This window comes from Pogona vitticeps, chromosome 3 (genome assembly GCF_051106095.1).
Source record: "Pogona vitticeps strain Pit_001003342236 chromosome 3, PviZW2.1, whole genome shotgun sequence".
NCBI lineage: Eukaryota > Metazoa > Chordata > Lepidosauria > Squamata > Agamidae > Pogona > Pogona vitticeps.
In genome coordinates, this window is record NC_135785.1 from 71859897 (window position 1) to 71887524 (window position 27628).

The 27628-nt window shown below is 44.0% G+C and overlaps 2 protein-coding genes across 4 annotated transcripts in view; one reads left to right on the plus strand and one right to left on the minus strand.

The window, feature by feature from the left end:
• Window positions 1-7167: 7167 nt before the first annotated feature.
• On the minus strand, window positions 7168-10973 carry NKX1-2 (NK1 homeobox 2). Of its 2 annotated transcripts, none has more exons than XM_020791519.3 (2): window positions 10594-10973; window positions 7168-7950 (listed from the first exon to the last, which is right to left on the minus strand). In XM_020791519.3, exons 1-2 carry the CDS (start codon window positions 10829-10831, stop codon window positions 7301-7303), a joined length of 888 nt encoding a protein of 295 aa, XP_020647178.3. In that variant the 5' UTR covers window positions 10832-10973; the 3' UTR covers window positions 7168-7300. The 2 variants fall into 2 exon arrangements, 1 of the variants encoding a protein (XP_020647178.3); XR_002300371.3 differs by lacking the exon at window positions 10594-10973 and adding an exon at window positions 9286-9424 and having other exon boundaries at window positions 7819-7950.
• A 12334-nt stretch (window positions 10974-23307) lies between these two features.
• LHPP (phospholysine phosphohistidine inorganic pyrophosphate phosphatase) overlaps window positions 23308-27628 on the plus strand; it is a 186058-nt gene continuing 181737 nt past the window's right edge. Inside the window, exon 1 of one of the 2 annotated variants that reach the window (XM_020791539.3) lies at window positions 23308-23544. In XM_020791539.3, the coding sequence (XP_020647198.3) occupies window positions 23384-23544 (161 nt within the window). In that variant the 5' untranslated portion in view covers window positions 23308-23383. The remainder of the gene's footprint in view (window positions 23545-27628) is intronic. The other variant, XM_020791540.3, reaches the window with a different exon arrangement.

Below are 27628 nucleotides of genomic sequence, written 5' to 3' on the forward strand. Positions count from 1 at the left end.
AGATCACCCAGTGGTATTCCTACTTGACTAGACATTTGAACCTGGGTCTCTCTGGTCCTAGCTGAGTTCTCTGGCCACTAGACCAACACAATGATTCATATAAAATGTTTTGAAACTCACTAATGAAGTGCACTGGCTAGAGCACTTTATTTTTCAATGTGTGACACAAGTTCAAAACTCAGTCACAAGGCTCCCAACATAGACTCAAGTAAATATTAATCTTCTGGTAAAAAATTAAAAATGACATTAGCTTGGTGTAACAAAATCCAATTAAATAAGCATATTTGTTGGACTGTCCATCAGAGGGCACAGGGTGTGTTTTTGTTTTGTCTTCTTGTGTTTTTTAATGTTTAAAAATAGTAAGAATTAACATTAAGGATTACCTTTCTTATTATTATGGAAAAGGGCCCCTTGCAGCAAAAGCAACAGATCACAGAGTACTGGAAAAACAAATGGATACATAACAGGGTTTGCTTTTCAGGGATAAGAGTCCACATCATCCAATGTATGAAGTATTGTTCTCATTGACAAAATATATATACAGGGTGGGCCAAGGAAGACAGATGTGAACAAAATCAAAGGCCACAAAAGGAAGCGGATCAGTAAGATATCTATGCATAATTCATCTGTAAAGAATTTAAGTACGGTGGCTGATCTCTTTTGGGAAAGGTCACAGTTCTCATCCTGTCTACTGCATTTTTCATTGAGATCTCACATACCACCACAATATTAGTTTTATCTCTGAATTCATGCATGGTATAGTAAACTTTTGTATAGCGCTTTCAAATTTCCAAAGCACAGAGCATGTATAATCCTGTTGTGATCCTTACAAAAATATTATTAAAAATCAGCATATTTTTGCTCCATGTTGGACATGAGGATGCTTTTCAAGTTGAACCAGATGAGACTTCTGTCACACTGTCACTCTGCTGCAGGCACTGGATGTTACCAGTGCCTTCACATGACACTACCTTCTACTCATATCCTACTTTGTTCTTCACTTCCTTCTTCTGTTCCCCTTACCTCTAAAAGGAAGTTTGAGTTGACCTCAATCTGGAGACAATGATGCACAGAGACAAGGGCTAAAATAATCTAATGAGTTAACAAAAAAATTTAGGCTGGGGAACTCCCAAATATAGAGCATTGTCTCTTCCAATGTAACCCTGTGCCTATCTCCTGAGGTTTACTGACAGATGGATGCATATAAGATTGCAGCCCTAGCTGCGACATTAACTCTAACTATTCCAAGGGCTGTGAGACCTGCAGGCCTTCAAGTATTAAATTATAACCCTCACCATACTTGGCCTCTTGCCATGCTGGCAAGGGTTTACTATACAGTGGTGCCTCGCTTAACGAGCGCACCGTACAACGACGAAATCGCATAGCGATCCCTTTTTTGGGATCGCTAATGCGATCGCTCAACGTTGTTTAGATAAGGCGAAACTCGCTTTGCGAAGATCAGCAAGCGTTTCGCTTACCGATCTTCGCAAAACGAAGCCCCGACGATCAGCTGTTCGGCAGACAAAATGGCCACCGGAAGCCCCGAAATGGCCACGCGCAGCGTTTTCGCGCCCTCCCCTCGCTTAACGAGGGCGCAAAAATGGCTGCCAGCCATAGGAAGCATCGCTGAACAGTGAGTTTTCGGCCCATTTGGAACGCATTAAACGATGTTTAATGGATTCTTCATGGATTGCTGCCTTGTCGTGGCGAAGGGGCTTGAGTAACTCAGAGAAACTATGGGCTATGCCGTGCAGGGACACCCAAGACGGACAGGACATAGTGGAGAGTTCCGACTAAACGCAATCCACCTGGAGTAGGAAATGGCAAGCCACTCCAGTATCTTTGCCAAGAACGCCCCATGATCAGAAACAAAAGGCTAAAAGATATGACGCTGGAAGATGGGCCCCTCAGGTCGGAAGGCGTCCAACATGCTACTGAGGAAGAGCGGAGGACAAGTACAAGTAGCTCCAGAGCTAATGAAGTGGTTGGGCCAAAGCCGAAAGGACGCTCAGCTGTGGACGTGCCTGGAAGTGAAAGGAAAATCCAATGCTGCAAAGAAAAATACTGCATAGGAACCTGGAATGTAAGATCTATGAACACTGGGAAGCTGGAGGTGGTCAAACAGGAGATGGCAAGAATAAACATCGACATCCTGGGCATCAGTGAACTAAAATGGACAGGAATGGGCGAATTCAGCTCAGATGATTATCATATCTACTATTGTGGACAAGAATCCCGTAGAAGGAATGGAGTAGCCGTCATAGTCAACAAAAGAGTGGGAAAAGCTGTAATGGGATACAATCTCAAAAATGATAGAATGATGTCAATACGAATCCAAGGCAGACCATTCAACATCACAATAATCCAAGTTTATGCACCAACCAGCATTGCTGAGGAGACTGAAATTGAACAATTCTATGAAGATCTACAACACCTTCTAGAACTGACACCAAAGAAAGATGTTCTTCTCATTCTAGGGGACTGGAATGCTAAAGTAGGGAGCCAAGAGATAAAAGGAACAACAGGGAAGTTTGGCCTTGGAGTTCAGAACGAAGCAGGACAAAGGCTAATAGAGTTTTGTCAAGAGAATAAGCTGGTCATCACAAACACTCTTTTCCAACAACACAAGAGGCGACTCTATACATGGAAATCACCAGATGGGCAATATCGAAATCAGATTGATTATATCCTCTGCAGCCAAAGATGGAGAAGCTCTATACAGTCAGCAAAAACAAGACCTGGAGCTGACTGCGGTTCTGATCATCAGCTTCTCATAGCAAAATTCAAGCTTAGACTGAAGAGATTAGGAAAAACCACTGGGCCACTCAGGTATAATCTAAACCAAATCCCTTATGAATACACAGTGGAAGTAAAGAACAGATTTAAGGAACTAGATTTGGTGGACAGAGTGCCTGAAGAACTTTGGATAGAGGCTCGTAACATTGTCCAGGAGGCAGCAACGAAAACCATCCCAAAGAAAAGGAAATGCAAGAAAGCAAAGTGGCTGTCCAACGAGGCCTTAGAAATAGCAGAGAGGAGAAGGGAAGCAAAATGCAAGGGAGATAGGGAAAGTTACAGAAACTTGAATGCAGACTTCCAAAGAATAGCAAGGAGAGACAAGAGGGCCTTCTTAAATGAACAATGCAAAGAAATAGAGGAAGATAACAGAAAAGGAAAGACCAGAGATCTGTTCAGGAAAATTGGACATATTAGAGGAACATTTTGCGCAAAGATGAACATGATAAAAGACAAAAATGGGAGGGACCTAACAGAAGCAGAAGACGTCAAGAAGAGGTGGCAAGAATACACGGAGGAATTATATCAGAAAGATGTGGATATCCCGGACAACCCAGACAATGTAGTTGCTGACCTTGAGCCAGACATCCTGGAGAGCGAAGTCAAGTGGGCCTTAGAAAGCCTGGCTAACAACAAGGCCAGTGGAGGTGATGGCATTCCAGTTGAACTATTTAAAATCTTGAAAGATGATGCTGTTAAGGTGCTACATTCAATATGCCAGCAAGTTTGGAAAACTCAACAGTGGCCAGAGGATTGGAAAAGATCAGTCTACATCCCAATCCCAAAGAAAGGCAGTGCCAAAGAATGCTCCAACTACCGTACAATTGCACTCATTTCACACGCTAGCAAGGTTATGCTCAAAATCCTCCAAGGAAGGCTTCAGCAGTATGTGGACCGAGAACTCCCAGAAGTACAAGCTGGATTCCGAAGAGGCAGAGGAACTCGAGACCAAATTGCTAACTTGCGCTGGATTATGGAAAAAGCCAGAGAGTTCCAGAAAAATATCTACTTCTGCTTCATTGACTATGCGAAAGCCTTTGACTATGTGGACCACAGCAAACTATGGCAAGTTCTTAAAGAAATGGGAGTGCCTGACCACTTTATCTGTCTCCTGAGAAACCTATATGTGGGACAGGAAGCAACAGTTAGAACTGGTCATGGAACAACTGAGTGGTTCAAAATTGGGAAAGGAGTACGGCAAGGCTGTATATTGTCCCCCAGCTTATTTAACTTATATGCAGAATACATCATGCGGAAGGCTGGACTGGAAGAAACCCAAGCCGGAATTAAGATTGCCGGAAGAAATATCAACAACCTCCGATATGCAGATGATACCACTCTGATGGCAGAAAGTGAGGAGGAATTAAAGAACCTTGTAATGAGAGTGAAAGAGGAGAGTGCAAAAAACGGTCTGAAACTCAATATCAAAAAAACTAAGATCATGGCCACTGGTCCCATCACCTCCTGGGAAATAGAAGGGGAAGATATGGAGGCAGTGTCAAATTTTATCTTCCTGGGCTCCATGATCACTGCAGATGGAGACAGCAGCCCTGAAATTAAAAGGCGCCTTCTTCTTGGGAGGAAAGCGATGACAAATCTGGACAGCATCTTGAAAAGCAGAGACATCACCTTGCCAACAAAAGTCCGAATAGTCAAAGCTATGGTTTTTCCTGTCGTGATGTATGGAAGTGAGAGCTGGACCATAAAGAAAGCAGACTGCCGAAGAATTGATGCCTTTGAATTGTGGTGCTGGAGGAGGCTCTTGAGAATCCCCTGGACTGCAAGGAGAACAAACCTATCAGTTCTAAAGGAAATCAACCCTGAGTGCTCACTGGAAGGACAGATCCTGAAGCTGAGGCTCCAGTACTTTGGCCATCTAATGAGAAGAAAAGACTCCCTGGAAAAGACCCTGATGTTGGGAAAGTGTGATGGCAAGAGGAGAAGGGGACGACCGAGGATGAGATGGCTGGACAGTGTCTGCGAAGCAACCAACATGAACCTGACACAACTCCGGGAGGCAGTAGAAGACAGGAGGGCCTGGCGTGCTCTGGTCCATGGGGTCACGAAGAGTCGGACACGACTAAACGACTAAACACACACACACAATGCGTTCCAATGGGTTTTTTTGATCCGTTCCGCGATGTTTCGCTATAGCGAAGGTTAATCCAGAACGGATTAACCTCGCTATGCGAGGCACCACTTTAGTTGAAATCCAGCCCTACAGTGTCAAATGCTCACCACCTATGATCCCTATACCCCTTTGCCATTTGGGGATAGCATTAAAAGCACCCAGCAAAGGCAGATCTCATTCATATAAATTTAAGTCAAAATAATTTTTTATGAAAATGTTTTAAAGTTACTATGAGATTACTATTATTATTATTTTGTTATTAAGGAAGAGAGTGTTCCATTTCAGGGCTCAGATGGAGCCATTGTTCACTCTCCAAAAGAGGTATAAACCAGTGGTTCCCAGCCTTGGATCCTCAGATGTTCTTGGACTACAGCTCCCAGGAATCCTGGCCAGCAAAGCTCATGGAGAAGACTACTGGGAGTTTTAGTCCAAGAACATCTGGGGACCCAAGGTTGGGAACCAGTGGTCTAAAAACAACCAGAGGGGGGTTATGCATGTATTTTTGAAAGCTGTCTTGGGAAAACACTGGAACAAAGTAGCACAATGACACAAGTAAGCATTATTCTTTTTTAAAAAATCAACAATAGGTGGATCCTCAACAAAGACGACCTTCTTCCAAATGAAACCAATGTCTTCTAGAATACCTGGCTGCCAGACTTTTGATTTGGTTGAGGATCAAAATTAAAAACCATGGTTTGACAGCATCAGTATTTTTAACATCAGTATTTTTAACACATATCCCATCATGCATCATCACTTGACACTGCCTTATTCTGGAAATGATTTATTTACATCCAAGAGAGTGTAACCTATGGCTTAATGATGTTTTTGCTTTGGATACAATACACACATGCTCCCTGTGCAGTTCATTTACCCTAACTCTGAGCTGATCAGCAGGCTACTGACAATGACACTACAGTATAGTAACATAAAAGGAGTATTTTTGAAGTTGTTGTGGATACATCCTTTCAATAAGAAGGTGGTCTAATAGCAGTACTACTGTATCTGGTTACTCATTTATCACATTTCCTTAACCACTAATTAGCAAAGTATTGGTCCTGTTATAAACATTTGGTGCCTTCTCTGCTGGAGAAAGTCTTTTTGATTCAGCAGAGCTTTCTACCAGCAGAACTTGAAGGGGGGCAAGCAGTTTTCAATTATGCACCCTATTTTGGTGCCTTCCCCCCCCCCCCGCCAAATCTGCTCCAAAGGTTGTTGTAACTTTGCTGGATTTCAGTAGAACTGGCAATTCCACCCCACCCACATCTTGTCATCTGTAGAGCAGCTGAAATTGGGGGGGGGGGGCTGGGAGACTTCTTGGAGCCAGTGTTTTGGGCTGCGGCAGAAGAGGGATGGGAAGAAAATCCAAATTTTCCTACCACCAGATGCCCAAGTATTGTACACTACCACAAACTGGCCGAAGCCTTCAGCACAGTGACAGTGCAGTCTAATTTACACATATCTGAGAGTGAGATCCACAGAACACTGCAATCCTACTTGTGGTTATGCGTAAGTAAAGGGTGGGGTTTTAAACCCTACAGAAGTTTATGATGCCCTCTGGTGGTTTCAGACTCACCCGACAAGAGCAGTTGTGAAGTACACAGGAACGTACATATACACCGGAATGCACATTTTATTAAAATAGTGTTTCCATTTCCAGCCTACATTTTGCATATCCCACTATTTCACACATCCTCTATTTCTGCTGGGAACTGAATTGAGCGGTCTCAGCAGGGACAGGCAGTGTTGGTCCCATCATCTAGCAAATCCAACCATCGAATGCCACTGGCCGGGCACATCTTGGGACAGCTGAGAGGAAGACTACAGGGACAAGGAGGCAAACCTGTTAAATCCACACAATGGATTTCATTGTGGAATCCTTTCATTTTGTACAGAATGGCATGAATCAGTCATATAAACATCAAATGTTGTACAGTAATGTACACCTGCTTGGTTTAAATTTAAAGGGGGGGTGGGCGGGAGTCAGTCCACATCCTTGGATTAAAAGTAACTCTGCTTCCACAGGAGTTCCAGGAACTTTAATAACAGATGCAGTCTAATTTTTTTCTCAGGGTGGGGTGGGGTGCGGTGAGTGGGTTTTGTGCATGTTCTCTTTCCCCACCCACAGAAGTCAAGACTCAAATAGCACCTCTGAGTAGGATAACCGTGACCATGGGGGTGGGCGATGAGAGGGCATGCTCTTAAATAAGACTTGGAAGGGAAGGCCAGTCAGTGGAGCAGAGAGAGCGGAAGACACTGTTCTTCTTAAGATGCCCTCCATTTCCGTTCTCTGCTTAGGCACCACACAGCCCTTTCCTCTCTCAACTCATTACAGGAACGAGTCTGGGCGGTTGAAGGGAAATGGCTCCCCTTTTATAGGTGAGGGGTATAAAAGGGCGCCAGGTAGGTGGGGCTGAGGAATGAGGGAAAGGGTCCCCCTCCAGGCGCTGCTAGCGGCAGGGGAGCGGTCCCTGGGAAAAGGACGTTGGCCGAGGCGTACGAGGGGAAAGTCTGGTAGGCCAAGGAGCTGGGCCCGGGCGGGCTAGGGCTGCCGCCTCCGCCGCCTCCTCCTCCAGGCAACCCCGCGTTGCTCCCCGGTTGCCCCGCGCCGTCGACGCCGGGGTTCTGCTTCTTCCACTTGGTCCTTCGGTTCTGGAACCAGATTTTGACCTGCGTCTCGGTGAGGCTGAGCGACAGGGCCAGGTTGAGGCGCTCGCACACCGAGAGGTAGCGGGTGGCGCGGAACTTGTTCTCCAGAGCCACCAGCTGCTCGTAAGTAAAGGCCGTCCGGGCCCGCCGGGGCTTGGCGCAGTTCGGCTCGGCCCGGCGCCGCTTGGACGAGGGCGGCGAGCCGGGCTCCTCCACATCCGACGGCGAGGAGGCCGGAAAGTCGGGCGAGGTGAAGGCTGGGGAGGCCGCCCCCGTGGCAGGGATGGCGAAACGACTCCTGGCCGGGGCTGGCTCGTCTTCCTCGGGCGCCTCCAGGGCGGTGGCGGCTTCGCTCTCGTCGAGGCCGCTTCCATCTAAGGGAGACACAAATCAGGCCGATCAAGCTGACACACAAGGAGACCTACTCAATCCGGACTACCCCTCCTCCCCGCCCCGCCGCCGCCTAACTACTATTTCCCGCCCAGGAAGTGGATCCTCTCCGACGGGATAGGCATCACTTCGCTTCAACACAGGCGGATGCTCGGGAAGCAACGGGACTGAAAGCCGTCGGTTCAACCTCCTTGAGCACATATGCGGTCTTTTAAAAAAATGCAGGAGGAATCTACAGTTTAGTGATGAAAAAAAAACACAACCGGTTGTCATGAGCATATGCAGAGTGTCTTTCCCCCCCAGACCCAGCCAGCCTGCAGTCCACTGGCGCCCAGAATAGGGGCAGGGTCGCCAGGGAATGCTGCCGTGTGTGTGTTTAGGACTTCCAGAACAGACGGTTTTTGTATAAAAACCATCAACTGGCAACTTGAAAGAGCCTATTTTGAGAGTACTGTAGTTCTCAGCCTACTTGCCGGAAGGTTAAAGCTGTCAAAATTAAGCCGGCGTTTACTGCAAAGGAACTATGTTTACAAGGGGAACGTTTCAATGAATGATACGTTTCCTTTCAGTCTTACACATCTAAAACGCTTCCTCTCCGAAATTCGTTTTGCACCTACTTTTTCTTGGAAGAGCTGGGCGCGATTTGTAGGCAAGCTAAAATCTGGATATTTACAATGCAGCTATAAAGACTTCTGATGTTTCAATAATATCGATAAACCCCTTTTCCCTCTCTGCCTATTAAAAGTTAGGGGGACTTCACTCCCAATCAAATCAAGGATTTTCTTTTAAATCGCTGTGAATCCACCAACATCACCACAATGTAGGAGAATACACGTCCGTTTTCATGCGACGTACAAATTAATCCTGTCGAAACGTCCAGGACCCTTAAGCAGCCCCTTCCCATAGAACAATCTCTTTCGGACACCCGGGGAATTATTGGGGAGGGGGATTTAAAACCGCTGAAAATTGCATGGGTTAGGATCCTCCTATATGCAATTACTGTACTTCCGCGTAAGTCCCGTTAAACTTAACGGTAGGCGCCTCAAAAGTGACAAGTATAGGAATCCACTGTGAAATGCGACGGATTTTTTTAAAAAACTTTTTTTAAAAAATTTCTCTCAAAGAGAAAAATGCATCATCTTCCTTCGTCCTCCCTCTCCTTCCCCCCGCGCTCTTTCCCATCTTCTCCTTCCCCGCCGTACTAATAGAGTTTCAGATTTGTGAAGGGGCGGATCGATAGATGTCATCTATTAAAGCTAGGTTTTAATCGAACAATATTAGGATCAGACCGTGGGGGGAAGCGGTTTTGAAGTTGGTACCTGCAAGCTGTGGGAAGGAGATACGCCGGAGTCGGTAATGGGATATCGATCAAGGGGGGAACGGAGGCATCCTCTGGTGGGGGAGACTGCAGGAACAATTATCTCGCTTGTCCTTTGCCTGGCGCGTCCCGGTGCCAATCAGGCCCATCCGACAAGCCTTGAGCCGAAAACCAGCCCGGCCGGCCAGCCGGCCGGTTGCTAGCCTGCTTGCCTGCCCGCCAGCCAGCCCGGGGGTGGGGTGGGGTGGGGTGGGGGCGAGCTCTGCCGCTCCTTCCCTTTCCCCCGCCACGTCTTAAAGGGGAAAGGCAGGCTCCGAAGCGGGACCCCTTTTCCCTGGCGTGACCTCCCAGGAGAGACAAGAGGCTCTCGCTCCAGTTTGGGGGTGGGGGCGAGCCCTTCCTATACCCCCATGAGAATTCATCCTTCACACTAGCCGACTGATGCATTTCAGCGAAGGGCGATCAAAAAGGGGGGACAGAAAGGGAGGGACTGAAAAGCCCCCGGCTACGAACCGCGCTGAGTTTAAACTTCAGGTTCAGCCCCGGAACGTGTTTCGAAAGGGCTACTCCCAAAGGTTCAAAGAAAGCCTTACTTGTCTTCACTAGTCCCTAGCCTTGCCCTCCCCGCGCCCCGTCCACCTCCTGTGTCTTTAATGGGTGCACGACAGGTGGAAATCCAGGTTCCCATCGCTGTCAGCTTCACCGACTGAATTTCTGCCTGTTAAAGCAAAGGGAACCCGGCGCGCGGCAGCTCTCGCAGGTAGCCCGCGCATCTTTCGTCAAGAAGCGACTCTGAAGTCGTTTAAAGTCGTCCCAGTTTAGGGCTGGGAAGTTTTAATTCAAGGCACTGAGTCAAAACAGTGTTCTTTCGAAAGGCTCCCTTCTGCTCTCTGGCATTCAAGCCAATGCGGAGCCTAAACTCTGCCCCTGGGTGGCTCTAGGTCGCAGCCAGAAGACACGCAGCTACGCCCCGTTACTCCTCGGAAAGGCCTACGGATCACCCTGAGGTTAGCCGTAGCCGTGGATCGCACCACTTGCTTGACAAAAGAGACGCGGGCCCGCCCTTCCGACCCCGAAAGGAGGACTATGATGGCACCAATAACAGCCAAGCAAGACCCCTCCGGAGATGTCCCAGCCAGCCTCGGTGCGCGGCTCCGCGGCTGCGCCTCTGGAAGGTGCCCGTTTTTAAGAACAACCTTTCGGAGGCATCTTTTGTGGCTGAAGGACCCGAGCGACCGACTCGCAACTCTTGTCAGCCAGCTCAAGGAAACCGCCCGGATCCGATCCAAAGGGGAAGGGGGTCGCCTACCGGTACACGCCGCCGGCTGACTCCGCTTGCCGCCGGGCGTCCGCTCCCGCTCAACTCTGGCCAAACTTTTCTCCCGCTGGCCCGCGAGCGGAGGGGGGGAGAGGCTTTCTGTCCTCCCCGCCGCCGGGGGATTCCTTTTCCGGGTGAATTTCTGCGGATCCAGGATATCTAAGATGGAGAAGGAGATCTTCGTGTGGAGGGGGTCTCCTTTGGCCCCGGTGTCCTGGCAATCCGGCATCCCCCCTCTCTGAGGTCCCGGTCGACCCTCGCGGCGGCGGCGGCGGCGGCGGCGGCGGGCCAAGCTTGACGGCCAAGGGAGGGCCAGGTGACGAGCCAGCCCTGCTCTCCTCCCCGCGATGCCTGTCTGGGTTCCCAAGGGAGGCCGCTGTCCATAAGAGGCGGGTGTGTGAGGAGGGGGCGTGGGGGGGGGAGAGAGAAGTGTCTCCCTCCCGGATGACACCGAGCGTGAACTTCCGAGACAGCCGTCTGGAAAGCAGGGGGATTCTCCGCGAGGGTAGGTGGCGGAAGGGGGGGAGGGAGGAGGGGGGGAGGATCGCGGCTTGGTAGGCGGAAAGGTCTGCGATTGGAAGGAAAGGGACACGGGTAACTCTGTCCTTCTGCCTAGCCAAGCACGTGGAGATGCCCTACAAAGCCTGGCCGCGGTCTTTTAAGCGCTGGCATCGCCGCCTTGCCCCTCTCCCTCCCCCCCCCGCTCCTCCTGTTCCTCCAACGAATGAAGAAGTGTCAGAGAGCCGTGTTTTCTGCCAGAAGTGGCAGCAGAGTTCTCGGCCTCGGCGGGGAAGCCCCCGTGGGTTCTTCGAGACTCCTTGCCTGGTGAGAGAGAGTCTTTGGGTGTTAAAGTTAGGGGCCAGCTTTTAGGCTCCCAATGGTGAACGCTCGTCAGGAAGGGCGATTTTTGCAGGTGGCATAGACAGGAGGGGCTTTCCAACACCTCCAGCAGCTTGCCAATTAGCTTGCTTTGTGTTCGGATTGGTCTCCAGTCCTGCTCATCTGCAAGTCTCATGGGACTGGGACACAAAAGTCTGTCGGATGTTCCACATCTTTGGAACATTATTTCATCTCTAATAACAAGGTATTTGTAGGCCTTGTTTGACCCTTTAGTCACAGTAGATCAGGAGTTTCAGAGGATCACCCAAGCTGCTTTGGGATCAGATATTCTGAGGTAGGGGAACTGCAAGGGAAACTGAGGCAATAAAATTTTGTTGATGTGAAAGTGTAGTCAGTTTTAAATTATAAATGTATTACTGTTGTATGGGGGTGGGATTAAAACCACTTGTGCAATTTTTGCATCGAGTGCTAAAATAAATTGACTGGCCCACTACCTACCTACCTTAATAGCCAAAGGGGCAACATTCATTGACAGACAGTTAAATGTTTTTTGGCCAGCTGGGAATAGCTGAAATTTGTTCCGAACCTACAGGCACCATATCTCACACCTGTAAGAATATTAAAATATAAGCATATACAGAATTTAATATTTAAAATCAGCATCTGTTTTTTAGGCAAGCCTTAAAACCTAGCAAACATTGCATGTTTTGTGACAGCCATTATATCACCCCGCCAATGCTTGTGGGAAACTGAAGATCCAGGCTCAACTCAATATTAGGCAAAATGAGATAGTTCCCTCAGGAGGCAGATGCTGAGGGGAGGGCCTTCCCATTATTCATTAAGGTAACCTGTAGCCCGGAGGTTCTGTAAAGGATGCTGCCTTATGATCCATGTTGAAGTAAGGTCAAAATGATGCATTATAGATAACATGACATTCTAACTGAAATCATGCAAATTTTTTAGAGATTAGATTATGTCTGGAAGATCATCAGAAAAGCAGAGAAAGCTTGCTCACAAATGAGAGGTGCAAGAAATCAGACACTTTCAGCTCTTAAGGTGTTTCTTCTTCTGAAGATGTGTTCTCTGTAATGTATAGCTTGACCCAAAGATTCAATTGTTGGCCAATGTATGGAATGGATAGACGTCTGTTACGTTGCCCGAGACAGCAGAATATCTTCAGCTGGCTATGTTGTGATGGGAAAGAATGCTGTGAAAGCACTGTGATGAGCAGAATTTGCTATCTTAAACAGAACATCACTTACCGGTTGTGCAGTCTACTTTATATGAGTCCAAATACTCAGAATGTCATCTTCAGTACACAGGCAAAACAACAACTGACCTACACAAAACAATTTGGAACTCTAAATTTGAGTATCTTGAGAACAACCAACAGCAAGACATTCCAGGTCAGAGGATGAAAGACTATCTGATTTATCAGCTGATGGAATATAAATGCTATCAGAGACAAGAATGTTAGAAAGGAAAAAACCCACAGGTATTATTGACTTAACACAACATGGTCTCAACTTGCAAAATCTCTTAATAACCGGTTTTGAACATGCCACTCTGGCAACAACATACTTTGATTCAAAGCAGCAGAAGGTCAGGGCCAAAAGGTTTTGCTATGGCACACCAATGTTTCTGCTTTATTAGTCAGTGTATGTATGTGTGGATACATGACATCGAGTCTTTTCTGACTTATGAGGACCTCAAGAATTAATTACTTCCTGAAGTTCCTGTCATTAACAGCCCTGCTTAGGTCTTGCAAATTAAGCGCTATACAGTGGTGCCTCGCATAGCGAGGTTAATCCGTTCCGGATTAACCTTCGCTATGCTGAAGCATCGTTGAACGGGGCAGGGATTTCAATTGGAACGCATTAAACATGGTTTAATGCATTCCAAATGAGCCAAATACTCACCGTTCAACGAAGCTTTCTAATGGCCGGCAGCCATTTTTGCGCCCTCGCCTTGCTTAACGAGGGCGCGAAAACGCTGCGCGCGGCCATTTTGGGCCATTTCCGGGCTTCCGGCGGCCATTTTGGCCGCCGAACAGCTGATCGTCGGGGCTTCGTTTTGCGAAGATCGGTAAGCGAAACGCTTACCGGTCTTCGCAAAGCGAATTGTGCCCCATAAGAAAAACGTTAAGCGATCGCATTAGCGATCCGAAAAAACGGATCGCTATCCGATTTCGTCGTTATGTGGTGCACTCGTTAAGCGAGGCACCACTGTAGTTTTCTTCTCACTCTATGTATTGATTTTTGTTTTTATTATTCACATGTATCCTATGTGTAAAGGCTGCAATTGTATATTGACTTACTTGGGAGTTAGAACTATGGGACGTATTTCTCAGGAGTCAAATACAAGATTGTGTAAGTAAGTCGTGCTGAAATCTACACAGCTGAATAAACATGACGAACCTTTTAATATGCAGTTGAAGTCCCCTGTTCAAAAAAAAATTCATGGAGCCAATGGGAACATTATTCTCTCTTTTTTTGGACTGAGGATTCTGGGAGCCATATTCCGAAAAGGTAATGTCTCCAAGCGATGGTCCAGATCACAACATTTTTCTGTAGTCCAAAAGCATCTGGACTGCCACAGGTTTCAAACCCCACTGGATCAGAGGGAAATCTGTGCAAACTCAAGCATGGCTCTTACATGGTTTTGGATAAATGTTCCTGGACTGACTTATATGGGTTCTAAGCATATTAGTCAACAGATCTTATGAAAACATCTGACTGTTTATGCTACTCAGCTGACTGCTCTATCTGTTATAAATCCTCATTTCATCTGGCAAATGTTAGAAGTTGACACAGTCCTATATAAATCCAATGAGAAATAAACCTGAGTTCTACACTGATACTGTCAATGACTACTTTCATAAATGTAAATACTGTCAATAATTCTTAACTGGCTTAGAATAGAAACATTCTAGCACATTTTTCTTTGTGTGATAAAAAAAGATCCTATTTCTCTCTCTTTCTCTCTCCTTTGAAAGATGACTTGATTATATGATTTGTGAAAATAAGTATTTACAATATTTTTGTTGTCCTTTCTGGCTTTTGATGGCTTTCCTCTTCTGCAGACCCCCTGGGGTATTAGATCTTACGTGGGATACATATAATATTTGAGCAAATGTTTTTATGTCAGGTCTCTGATTAGAAGCTTGTATAAAGGGGGAAATATGAATAAGATAGAAATATAAATGAGTTTAAAACATAAAGGAATGAAGTATATTTTAATTATCCATATGCGCAAACATTTCCACTATATAGACACTTCTACTAATTTAAAAAATAATCAGAGAATGCAAACATGAATGAAACAGTTCTTATTTCCTCCTAGTTAGATAAATTAGAATTATTCTAGCACTTCTATTTCACCAGTGTATTATAATATAGATATACTTTGTAGATGACTCTTGTAACTGTTTACTCAAAAGTAAACCTATTAATTTGGCCCCCTCATAAGTAAGTAAGCATATGATTGCAGCCTTTGTCTCCTACAAAACCTTTTCAAGAGAGGTGACTATTGTCCCTGTTTTCATATGGAAAACCAAGGCTCAGAGAGTGATGTGTTAAATACTACATGGTAGTTTAATTTGAAATGAATGAATCCTGATCTCCCATTATTTGGGGAAAGTTTATGTCCACTAAAATACAGAGGTTTTCAAACTGTAGTCCAACTTCCAGTCAGATAATTGTCTGAAACTTTTTTAATCGGTTCAAAAATGGTTGCATGACCTGAGTTTGTAGTAGCGTGCTGTTGTAACCTCATAATATTTTATTTAAAATGTACTTGTTAAAGGACACCTAAGTGGCATGGACCTGGGTCTGTGAGTTTCATTAAAAGGTGTTGATTTTGACTATTAAAGTCAGAGAAGAAGCTGCTATTAAAATGTAAGTTGCTACCACCACAATAAAAAGTAAGTTAAGAAGTCCATTCAAATTGCCTAGGTTCTTGAATGTATTGACTCCCACTGGAATAAGTCTTTGGCTCCTAACAGGGAACAGAATCTCCACTCCCCGCAAATAAAGATAGAAAAGAGTGGCAAATATCCTATTTTTATCATGATTTAACCATCCTGATTCCATGTAAAAATAACTGATTATAGTTTGTTTAGCTGTATCCATTCGGTATGAATTGATCCTAGATTTGCACCTGATGGAGTGGTGGATCTAACATGGATACATCTGATTTCTCTGACCTTGTTGGTGAAGATTTACCGGGAAAGCAATGCCCCCCTTGGTTTCCTTAGTTACAGCTCTGCCTCTTGTCTCTACAAACCTATTTGCAGTAGAAAAGGGAAAACAGTTCAAAATTGCCATAAAGAAACTCCCCTGCCAGTAAAACACATTATTGCAAATGCGCATTCTAGTTTGAAAAGGTTGGTGGGCTGAGATACCCAGAACTTAAAAGAAAAGCAAGGCATTTCAAAGCACTTCAGTGATTTGGAGGAACAGTTTAGGAACATAAGCCCACCCACCCCCACCATTCATGGCAGCGTGCAATGTGGAACACACCACTCATGCCCGGCCATTTCTGAAAAGGCAAATTGGAAAGCACCCTTTCCACCCGGAAATATCAGTGGGAGACTAATGCCCATCCCTTGCTCCTCTGTTTTGCTAAATAACAATGGGCAAGCAATTGATATTGTTAGCAGGTATGAGATAGGCAGAGGTGGAGATTTCCTAATTGCAGCTCTGGACCTCCTATCTGCAGCTGGTGCTGTAAATGAACTTTTAAAAAGGGCATCTTAAACTAGTATTTTACATTAAATATCTCTCCTCTTTTATCCAAACATCTTCCAAATTACCCTCTGAAATACTTAATGTTGCAAGCCATTTTCTAATTATGACCTCTGCTTTAATCATTGCTGTTTTTAAATCATGTGGTACCTCCCATGAGAAAACAAATCAAAGTGCGACAAACTAAGAAGCATTCTAAAACTCATGAAGTTGATGAACTGGGATGCCCTTAAACAAAACAAAAAAAGGGGGGGGGGAACCACTGGCCTTCTTGATGTTGGCTTGCAACTCCCATCAGCCCTGTTGTAATTATTTCTTCACATTGATGTTCCTGGGTAGGAAAGGAAGTTAGTCTTTAAAGGGGCAAGGCATAGCTTGATAGCTTGGAAAACTTACTTTTCAGACCACTATACTCAGAAATGCACAGCTAGCATTATCATACTAGCTGAGAATTTTGAGAGTCATAGTTCAAGAAAGCAACTTTTAAATGTTCTGCTCCTTTGTTTGTAGGCAACTGTATAAACTGGGATTTTAAGTTACATTGAAGATTTTGACGTCTTCATATATCCTTCTTGATCCCTATATAAGAATAATCTGGGATGACCCTTTAGATAGATTAAAGTTAGTTATGAATTTATGAATCTGTACATTATATCATTTTTCCTTCTTTTTTCCTTCTTTCTCTCCTTTTTTTAAACCTTTACCTTTCCTATCCTATATTCCTTTTTAGCCCAATCCATTCCTAAACACAGAATATTCCCTGGAATTAATGGTCTCAGAGGCTTGCCCCGTTCCTTATAGGACCTGACTACAGTGGACCCTCTACTTACAGAATTAATCCATATTGGAACGGTGGCTGCAGGTCGAAAAGTCTGTAGGTCGAGTCTCCATTGACCTACAATGCATTGAAAACCGATTAATCCTGTAACCGGCCGTTTTTGTTCCATTTTTGTTCCATTTTGGTTTTTTTGTGGTCTGTAGGTCGATTCTCCTGCTACAAGTCGAACCTAAATTTTGCGGCCAGAGAAGTCTGTAACTTGAAAAGTCTGTAAGTCGAACCGTCTGTAAGTCGAGGGTCCACTGTATTAGCCCCGCAGACCAGCATAACTCATCTTTGCAATGAAAGGAGATTGTTCCTTAGTTTCATTTCCTGAGATATTGGTGACAGCAAAAGGGAAAGGGGACTCTTATCACAACGAAATCAAAATTTGCCACAAATCTGTGTCATTGTTATTCAAATGACTAGTATTACTAATGGTAAGATATTCCATCACTGGCTGGAAAGCTCACTGAGACAGATAACCTGGCTAAGAGGCCAGGAGTCGGGAGTTCCACTTCCCACTATGCTCTGTTGGCAGCCTGTGTGTATTTGGGCAAGCCACACAGTCCCCCAAAAAGAAAAATGGTAGAAGAAGAATGGTAAAACTCTTCTAAGTAATCTGGAAATGGTCACTGTGAGTTAGAATTGACTTGGTGGCATGTAATTAATCAGGATTTGACCAAACTCCAGATTTGACCAAACTCCGGGAGACAGTGGAAGACAGGAGAGCCTGGTGTGCTCTGGTCCATGGGGTCACGAAGAGTCGGAAGTAAGTTAATGACTAAACAACAAAAAAAGTTAATCAAGATATTTCATAGCTGCTGCCAGGATAACACAACACTGGCATCAAGTAAGCAAAAGGGAATCTCCATGAAAATTCTAGTGTATTGATGTTTATGGCTGTGATTAGGGTTAAGGTTTAATGCTCATATCTTGTATTTCCTGAACTCACTGCAAACTGCAGTGAATGGACAGTCATAGTATGCCACTTCTGCTTCTTGGCATCTTCCCCTCGCCCGAAAAATCTCATAAGGCATTTTTTGTTCCGACACATACTTGGCTGGGACAATATGGCAAAATGCAATAGATACGTTGGGATAATGTTTGTCCCAAATGCTTTTTTAAAGTACATTTTCAGTGGCTAAAAGGCAGGCACACTGTTTCACAACTATCAAGGTGGTAATGTTTCAGAATACCTCCCTTGTAGAATTGGTTCTGTGTAAATTCTGTACCAAAAATGTGACTCCAGGGGACTAAACTGCCCTGGCTTTGTACATGAGTACAAAGATCTGTATTATCAATCCAACATAAAAAGACTGAGGAGAAAGAACAGAAGGTCAGTGAAGACAACAGACATTGTTAAATGGGGACACATCGCTATTCCTCAGCCAGGATAGAGAACAGGCAAAATAATATGATTCACCAATAGAAGATTTGGGACACTGACATAAATTTTGTATTGTGGGAATAATTTCACAAACCATTATTTATGAGGCAGCACATATTAGTCCTTTCCCTAAGGTAGACTCTGCCATCATTACTCATGTTGAGAAGCACCTTACATGGCAAATGATGCCCATTGAAATGAATTACAGTATTGGCAGACATGCATGTAGGTGTGTTTTTACACACTGTCTAGTAGACACTGTCTAGGGGGGCGGGGTAAATATCTAATAAAATAAAATAAATAAATTTACTGTGTCTAAATGTACAATATCTGCAAGGCTGCAATTTTACACACACTTATCAAAGCAAAACAAAGCGTGCTGCTTATATACCACCCCATAGCGCTTCAAGCACTCTCTGGGTGGTTTACAAGTTAATTATGCAGGCTACACATTCCCCTCCCCCAGCAAGCTGGGTACTCATTTTACTGACCTCCGAAGGATAGAAGGCTGAGTCTACCTTGAGCTGCTACATGGGATTGAACCCCAGGTGGTGAGCACAGTTTTGTCTGCAGTACAGTGGTTTAACCACTGCGCCACTGCACCACGAGGGTCCTTGCATTTACTCATCTATGATTAAAACCTGTTTCATTCATTGAAATGTCTGAATAGGCACAAATAAGATTGCACTGGGAAATATACATGCACATGTTCTGCATAGTGAACATTTCAGAAAAAAAATAGCAAAGACTCCTGTGGTATGTGAAAGGCTAACAAATTTTACTTTTTATCAGCTTTTATGTACTGCAGCCCACTTCATCATCAGCTGTGAAGATTAAGTGAAAAATACTTGTCTATATCAGAAAACTTTCTGAAATGTTTTGCATTAATTGCAACAAACTGAATAAAATATGATAGAATATAGTCTAAAGCACAACTCTCTCTTTTTTACAATTCATCATAATGGTGCAAAAAAGGGGGCTTTTACTTGCATTTGCTATGATTGCAGTACTACGTAATTCTTTAGACTATTAGGTTCATTTAAAAATCAAGAGTATTTGTCTAAATTCTTCTTTGTTTCTAAAGAAAGCCCCTACCTTAAGATACACATGTTTATTTTGAAGGGGAGAGTAGACCTGCCAGTTGAATACATAGCACAATACATTCTTGTGAATTTATTGCAATCATTGTTCTGGGTGACTGGGGTTTAAGACATGAAACAAATGGAGTTCCTTAAAGTATCAATTTTAAGGCTAAAGGGCTTCTTTAAATACTATGAAGTCACAGGGGGGGAGGAAGCTCCCTGGTCTTGTTTTGTTTTTCAGTCAGGAGCAGGCATTAAAATTCCATCTGAGTGCTGTCTTTAAATTGCTTTGATGTTAGGTGGGTTTCAACCCTGACCTGTCCTGACGGCAAGTGATGGCTGTTACAAGCTGCAGATCAATATTCATAGCGGGTGTCCTGGACTGATAACACTATCCAAGACAATGCTGCCTATCAGTGTGGACAGCTGAGATATTGTACCATTAGCAGTGTTGTTTTAAATAACCTGATCCATTTCTGGGTCTATATAATGAATTTTACAGTTTAGATATTATCTCTTAAAAGAAGTGACTTGTAGCACTGAGGCAAATCAATGATTCCAAGCCTCCTTGGCTTTACTTGAAGTAAAGTGGACTATAATTCCAACACTGTTTCTTATATATTCGTGAATTGTGGCATGCCTATTGATTGTGTTCACAATAAAAAGCACCTGCACTTTATCAGGAGACTGAAAAAAAAAACACTTTGAGCATACTTGATAAAAATCTCTCATATTGTCTTAAAGCAGTATGGATCAATCCATTTATTTCTGTGACAAACTAATGAGGTTTTAAGGTATCTGTATAAGGTGGCAGTCTGTTATGCTATAACCTGAGGATATCCAGCCTACAACTCAATTACATGTCACACCTGTTTACATGTTTACTGGTGAATAACATGATCAGCCCTACCATTAGGCAGAGTGATGCAGCTGCCTAGGGCAGCAATTGTTTGGGGTGTGTGTGTCAGAGAGCAGCACTAAGAAATTGTTGGACAGACCTATCTGCTGTGTGGCCAGCTGCTGATCAATATCCTCTGGAAGAGTCAAGGAAAATACAGAAATGTGTGTTTCTGGCAAATAGTCCAATCTCCTCAGTTTTCCCCCCTCTGTACATTATTTGGTAAACCAGGACTCAAATGATCTAGGTAAAGATTAAAACCATCCTACCGCTGTCCATTTTTGATAATTAAAGACTCCCCCCCCCTGCACCTTCCATGATCTCCAATGGCTTTCCCACAACAAAGGGGACTTTGAGATAACCTCAGGACAGAGGAGGGGGAAGCAGAATTGGAAGTTTTTAAATTTTGAAAAATTCCCACAGGTTACATGACATAACTTCTGCCAACAGGAATTTCACCATGTCGAGCTGAGAGAATGGAAGGTTGGGAAGAGAGACAGGGACCTGAAGAAGCCTGGTGGGCCAAATGGGGCCATATCAAGCCCATAGGTTGTTGGTGCCCTGTTTCTGATGAATCTGGAGGATTCTCACTGTTCACCTCTTAGATGTCTGAGTTTTAATGTTTATAAATCATGCTATGTTTGTGGTGTGAAATTATGACGGCCACCTCTTTTTACCTAGCATGTAGTGAAGGTGGATGAAATAACTTCAAGTTGTAGTCCAAAGATTACAGGAATTATTTAAGGATTCATCTCACAATTGACACTGGAGCCAGCAGCCACCACAGCTGATAGGCCCCTAGTCTTCAACAGCTACATAGCAGGCAGATATAACATGGGCCTTTTAATGCTGGGCACAGCTTCACCTTTTAGATTTGGCCAAAGGAGATGAGTGAAAATTTTCTTCACTTCCTTTCCTTTTTATAAGAACTTAGAAATACTGTACTTCAAACATTTCCTCACAAACTGAACCGAAGGTACTCAACAGATTCATACTTTAAGAAGAAAATTAACGTGGGAAAAATAGAACTGACAGACTTGTTCACCCTCAGGTGCAACTCAGATGCAATGTGAACCATTATGGGGTTCATATAAGAGAGCGGATATCTAAAAGCCAAAATGTTTGCATGTGGAAGGTCCCAACAGTTGAATCCTTGTATAAATTAGACTCTTGCCTGAAACACCAGAGACACTGCCAGTTAGTGCGTATTAATTGTCTGATCCAGCATAAGAGGGGTTCTATAGGTTAAATTAATAGGTAAAAGGAAGTGTACCTCATTCAAATCTCTTGCCCCTTTACCTGGTTATAAGAAATTAAACCATAAAGGATGGTCCTCCATTCACCAAACAAAAGAACTTACTAAGAATGTGAGGTTGAGGTTTATGTTTTTGTCTTGTCTTGTCATATTAAGACACGTAATGAATGCCAATACTTTTTAGAAATTTAACACCTAGCTCAATAGTTAGGCCTCTTGCTCAACCACCCTTTCTTTATGGGAGGTGTGAGGAAGTTCATGTCCAAGAGACGTTATGCCTCAGTATTGCCTGCAGAGACAGAGGCAGGACAAATAAGTAGAGGAAGGTGCTGCCAGCCATATCTTTCATTCCTCCCAATGGACCCAATCTTTTCCTCCCATGTGATTAAAAAAGAGAGACTAAGTGAGCAGGTAGACCAATTGAGGCAATTACTTTCCTCATTCTTTTGGATAAATAGTAGCAATTGTAAAGCAGAAATGTGGAATCACTGTCCACCCATTTCTAGACTCCAGCTTCCATCAACCCCCAGCTGCTGCCCTTATTATTTGGAGCTGTTGGGTGCTGGTCCCAGTACCTTCCCTTGGAGAGTCACACGCCCCACAAACCTTGCTGTGAGAAAAGCTGTCCACTGCTTTTAATAGGTTTTCTTATCCCTTTCCACTGCATGATTCTGCGTGTCCATTTGCTACTTCTTTGGGGACTAAGACAAGACAGTGGCCTGCTCAGGCATAGCAGGAACATTCACCACCCCCTCTACTTGTTGCTTTCCTTCTTCTAGATGGCTTAAATGAAACAATCCTGGGTCCCATCCCTACTAGCATGTTGCAGGGAGCAAGAGGAGACTTGAATAAGTGCGAGGATCTTTCTTGCCTCTCTGCTTACGTGTAGCTCCGTTGTGCTCCACCTCTAAGGGGTTTATGCTGGTGGGGATTGCCCTATCTTTCCATAGAGCGAGGCCCCAAGAAAGGGAAATGCACAGGCCAGCTCAAGAATTTTGTTGCCTAAGGCAAAGACTCAGAACATGCATCCTCCATTTGGCTTAGAGAGTAGACTTGCCATCAATTCTCACTTCAATGCTGGTGATAGGATAGCATAGCCCGTTTTACTTGTGATTGGTGGGCTTGTGAGAGGGCATTTCTGATGGAGCAAAATGGTGAGGACTGCCGGAGCTGAGCATCTGCATCCTGCAGCAACTTTTTCACTCTGCCTAAAGGTAGGGCTGTCGCTTCAAGGTTGTGGCAGTGCTCTGTTATGGGCAGCCCAGTTGTCTCCACCACCATGTTGCAAAGGAACCACACAATTGACCAAGAGTGTAGAATCTTCTACCTTTTATTTCGGAAGTGTGGTAAAAAATTGCGTTAACGGTGTGTGTGTGTGTGTGTGTGTGTGTGATAGGGTGATGATAACTGAAGGAAACAGGTCTCCACCATCAGGTTGCCAGCAGGGACAGGTTGTCAACGGGGCGCACACAGCCAAAGTGATCTGCCTGCGAGCGCCGTCCTACCGCGTGGTCTGCGCAGAAGCAACCCTCACGGGGGGAGGGTGTGTGTGGAAACATGTCTACTCGGGAGTAACTGACCGATGGCCTTCAAGAGGACTGACGCTTAGGTCTGTGGCAGCAGGCAAGTCGGTGATCAAGGGACTACTACATTTCCCAGGCGCCTTCGCGGGCAGGAAGGGTTTGCTAGCCCGGCGGCGCAGCGTCGTGCTATCTCTCTCTCTCTCTGTCCCCCGTGTACTGGCTCGAATATTTATGCAAGCAAGCCGGGTTTATTCATTCCCCATTATGGCTGATTGGAGTAAACGCCTTGCGGGCATTAAGGGGCTTGTGTTAGATATTAGCGGGGTACTTTATGACAGTGGAGGCGAAGGAGGCGGAGTCCCTATTCCAGGATCTATAGAAGCTGTGAAAAAGTAAGTGGGGGCCCTTTTAGCGACCGACTAATGAGTTTCCTCGCTCGCCTCTTAAGCTCCTTTCCAAGCAGAAGCGTTTGGCTTGGTCGCACATTATTTACAGTTTATTTAGAAGTTACATTCATACCCTGCCTGCCCTCCCGTAAGCTCCAGATCGCATATCCGCATCGGAGTAGTGAAAAGAAGAGCTGTAGAAATGCTTAGTTTTCAGGAAGCTTGGAATTTATACTAGGATCGCTTTTTGCCTCCCCCCACCCCACCCCAGGAGAACTACTGGGACAGCTAGAGGTGATCCATTGCACGTAATTATAAAATTGAACTGACATGGTGGCTTAACTTCTAAAAATAAACAAGGTGTAAGATTTGTAACTGACTTTCCCTGATCTAGAAGTCCTGGCCACTTGATACTCAGTCTGGTTTGAATTGGCCGTCGGTGGTTGTTAGAGTAAATGGCACTCTACTACACACTCAGCATTTTCACTGCAATTGCCACAAGTTTCATCCTCACTGTCATTAATGGAAAGCATGCATTTGCATATTTACTCAGTATTTACTCAGGTTTAGGGAATTTATGATAAACGATTATTTTTAAACGTGCCACAAAATACTTTCTTAGTTTTGTTCCAAGTACAGTACGCATGTTGCATTTTTAAAAATATTTCTCCACGGTGATCATCATTTTTAGTGTAACCGTTAATACGATAAAGACCAGGACCATATTGGTAGTCACAGCTAGAACAGACCGGATGAATTAGTACGATTTACATAAATGTTGATTCACTGTCCAAAAATTGGTTGTATTGGTCTACTCTGGTTTGGACTAGCCATAGAATTTAGGCCAAAGAGAGCCACACCTGATTAGAGCAAAGGCCTTCCTGGTCTGTCCACACAGTGGGACAGCCAGGAGCTTATGAGAAACCTGTCAAGAGAAAATAAGCACAGCATTGCCTTCCTGTTTAAGTTCTCCAGAGATATGCTGCCTGAGGTACTGGACAGAGTATATTTATAAAACACTTAGTAGCCCCATCCTCCATGAAAAACGGAAGGGATTTATGTATCTAATGCTTTCAGAATCCTCTAGCATTTTTTTTAAAAAAATATTTTGGTAAGTAGTGAGAAGCAGAGTACAGTATTTAACAATTTTCTAAAAGCCATTTAGTAGAATTGATATTGAGGAAGAACTTTAAAAACTGAAAAGATTGAGTGAACAACAAGATGATGTGAAATGCAGTGTCTATTTAAAATCAAAACAATTCTCATACTATATGATTGTAAAATGCATATTTTAATCTTTAAAACATTGCCCTGGTGCATCTGGAAGTTAATAGCACTAATTTCAACGGACATCTTAGTTGGTTTAAACCATAGGGTCCCTGCCTGTCATGCAGTTCTACGATTGTTATTACTGTATTATTTTAAGATTATTTATCAGAGGGATAGCTTTAGTATTTTTATTGCTTGGGACATTTGGTAAAGTATATGATAAAATGATCTGAGCAGATATATAAATGAAGCAAATTAATTGAAGGATAGCTTGTTTCCTGTTGTGACTGCCTGTGTACTGGTTATCTTCAGAAGACGCCTCACTTTGGCACCTGCCATTGGGTGTGTGTGGAAAGTGTTTTGTTAGTGCTGTTGCAGGCAGAATGTTCTTCCCAGGGATGTTTGCCTGATGTGCACTTTTGGTAAATCCATTCTTATTTCCCTGTGCTTTAAAATCTGTCCTATTTTATCTTACACTATGTGTGCCCAAGATCCTGTTGTGAAGTGCCACAATGGTGAGGAAAATCACACACGTGGTTTGTAATTTCCTGACTGGGTCACATGCCCCAGGCGTGTGTCTATGTGATCCAGGCGTAGCAGAGAGTACAACAGTCAGCTGCACATACAAGCCTTCTGTATTCTGGTCTCTTTGTTTTATATCTGCAGACTACTTTTATCCTGCTATTTTAAATTAGGGTATACTTAATGTTTTTATGTTTCCTTTATTTATTTTTTTTTTGGTAATTTTTCTGTTGCCCCTGTGAAAACTTGCTGAAGAGTGAGATATAAATTCCTGAAAATGAATTGGATATGTTGGAAATGACTTGATGGCAAATAACACACATAAATATATGGTGCACCGTTGTATTTATTTATTTGATTTTTATTATATCTGTCTCCTGAGAATGGGACTCAGGACAGCTTACACCAAAATACTACAAATAGATTGTAAAATATAAATGGAATAAAAAGTATGATTTTAAACAAAGTAGTACTGTAGGAAGAATGCAGTCGTGCCTCACTTTACAATTGCCCCGCATTATGATGAAACCGCATTATGATGATCTTTTTGCGATCGCAATTGCGATCGCAAAATGATGGTCTAAATGGGTTTTTTTCGCTTTGCGATGATTGGTTCCCTGCTTCGGGAACCGATTCTTCACAAAACGACGATTTTAAAACAGCTGATTGGCGGTTTCAAAATGGCCACCGGGTAAACAAAATGGCTCCCTGCTGTTTTCTGGGATGGATTCCTCGCAAGACAGGCAGCGAAAACGGCTGCCCTATGGAGGATCTTCGCTGGACAGTGAGTTTTGACCCCATTGGAACGCATTGAAGGGGTTTCAATGCGTTTCAATGGGGTTTTTTTTTTTTTTTTTTGCTTTACGATGTTTTCACTTAATGGTGATTTTCCTGGAACAGATTATCGCCATTAAGCGAGGCACCACTGTACTAGTGTATATCAATGTGCCAGTGTTTTTATACACTAGTATAAGAAGAATCCAGCAACCGTCCATTTAAAAACACCTTTTGCAGCAAGTGTGTTCAGTTGCCAAAGACAGACTTGGAATATAAAGAACTTTGCCTGCAGGTGGAAAAATAATAGAATGGCAGCCAGCCTAGCTGCTGTCCCTTGGTGGTGGTGGTGTGGCTACCAAGGGCCAGGGGCTGCCAAGAAGACCCTCTCTCACATGTTCGCTAGATTTGTCTCAGAAGGTGGTGGGACCAAAAGAAGAGCTTCCTTTGAAGTTGCTGGATTCCAGACAGATTTATATGGGAGAATACGGTCCTTCAGATAGCCTGAATTCAAGTCATAAAGGACTTTTATTTCTTTATCATTACTTGTACAATACAGGATCCAAACATAGTGATCCCTAAACTTGTTTAGGCTTCAGACCCATTGAAATCAGTGGGACTGAAGTCTTGACTAATCAGTTGGTTGACTAGGTTGACATATCTAGTAAGTATGCCTAGGTCTGCATCTAGTGCACATAATCTGGGGGAGTTCATACTTCCATAGATTTATCTACCAAGCAGTAACATGGTTGGGAATGCTTGCCTTATTGCAGAAGACATATTCTAACTTTTGGGGTAGTACGAACTCCATGGTATGTTTAGTGTTCTTTTGTTGAACCTCAAAGCACATTGAGATTATTGTGTGCTGCGACCGCTACGCTGAGACCCGTTCTTTCTGACCTCCTTGGAGATCTTAGTTATAAATTGTCCAAATCGAAGGGTTGTCTGTACTGTTACTTTAGAAAAGAGTTCTTGAGTCTCATTTGCCTGTATTAAGCTTCTGAGCCCCACCCTCTGGGCATTTGGCTACAAAGTTTGCTGTATTATTTGCTATTGTGTTTAGTGTATAGTTTATGTACTATAATCTGTGCAGACAATGTAAACTGTAACTGAACGTAGAGTAATGTCAGGCCACATTGGTTGAAATGGCAGCCAAACCAGAGCCTTCAGGCAAAATGTGACATGTTTGGGCTCTGTTAGAAATGCTGGAAATCCATAAGTCTCAGTTGTTCATTAGTGATTGGTTTGTTTCAGCAGTTAATTTGGCTTCTTCATTTATTTGACCCAAGGGAAAGAAGGAAAACATACTGAATCTTCAAAGTATGCTTTGACATGCTCACTAACGATGGTCCCCAGGATATTTAGTCAGAACAGTCAACTGCATTTGGGCTAGGTCTACAGTGGTAGTCAAGGAGGTGAAATTTGCTCAAAGGCCTGTGCACCCACAAGAATGGGTGCATTGCTTGCAGCTGGAGCAAGTTAGCTTTGCATTCAAGAGAATGCCTTGTCCCTTCATTTCCTCATA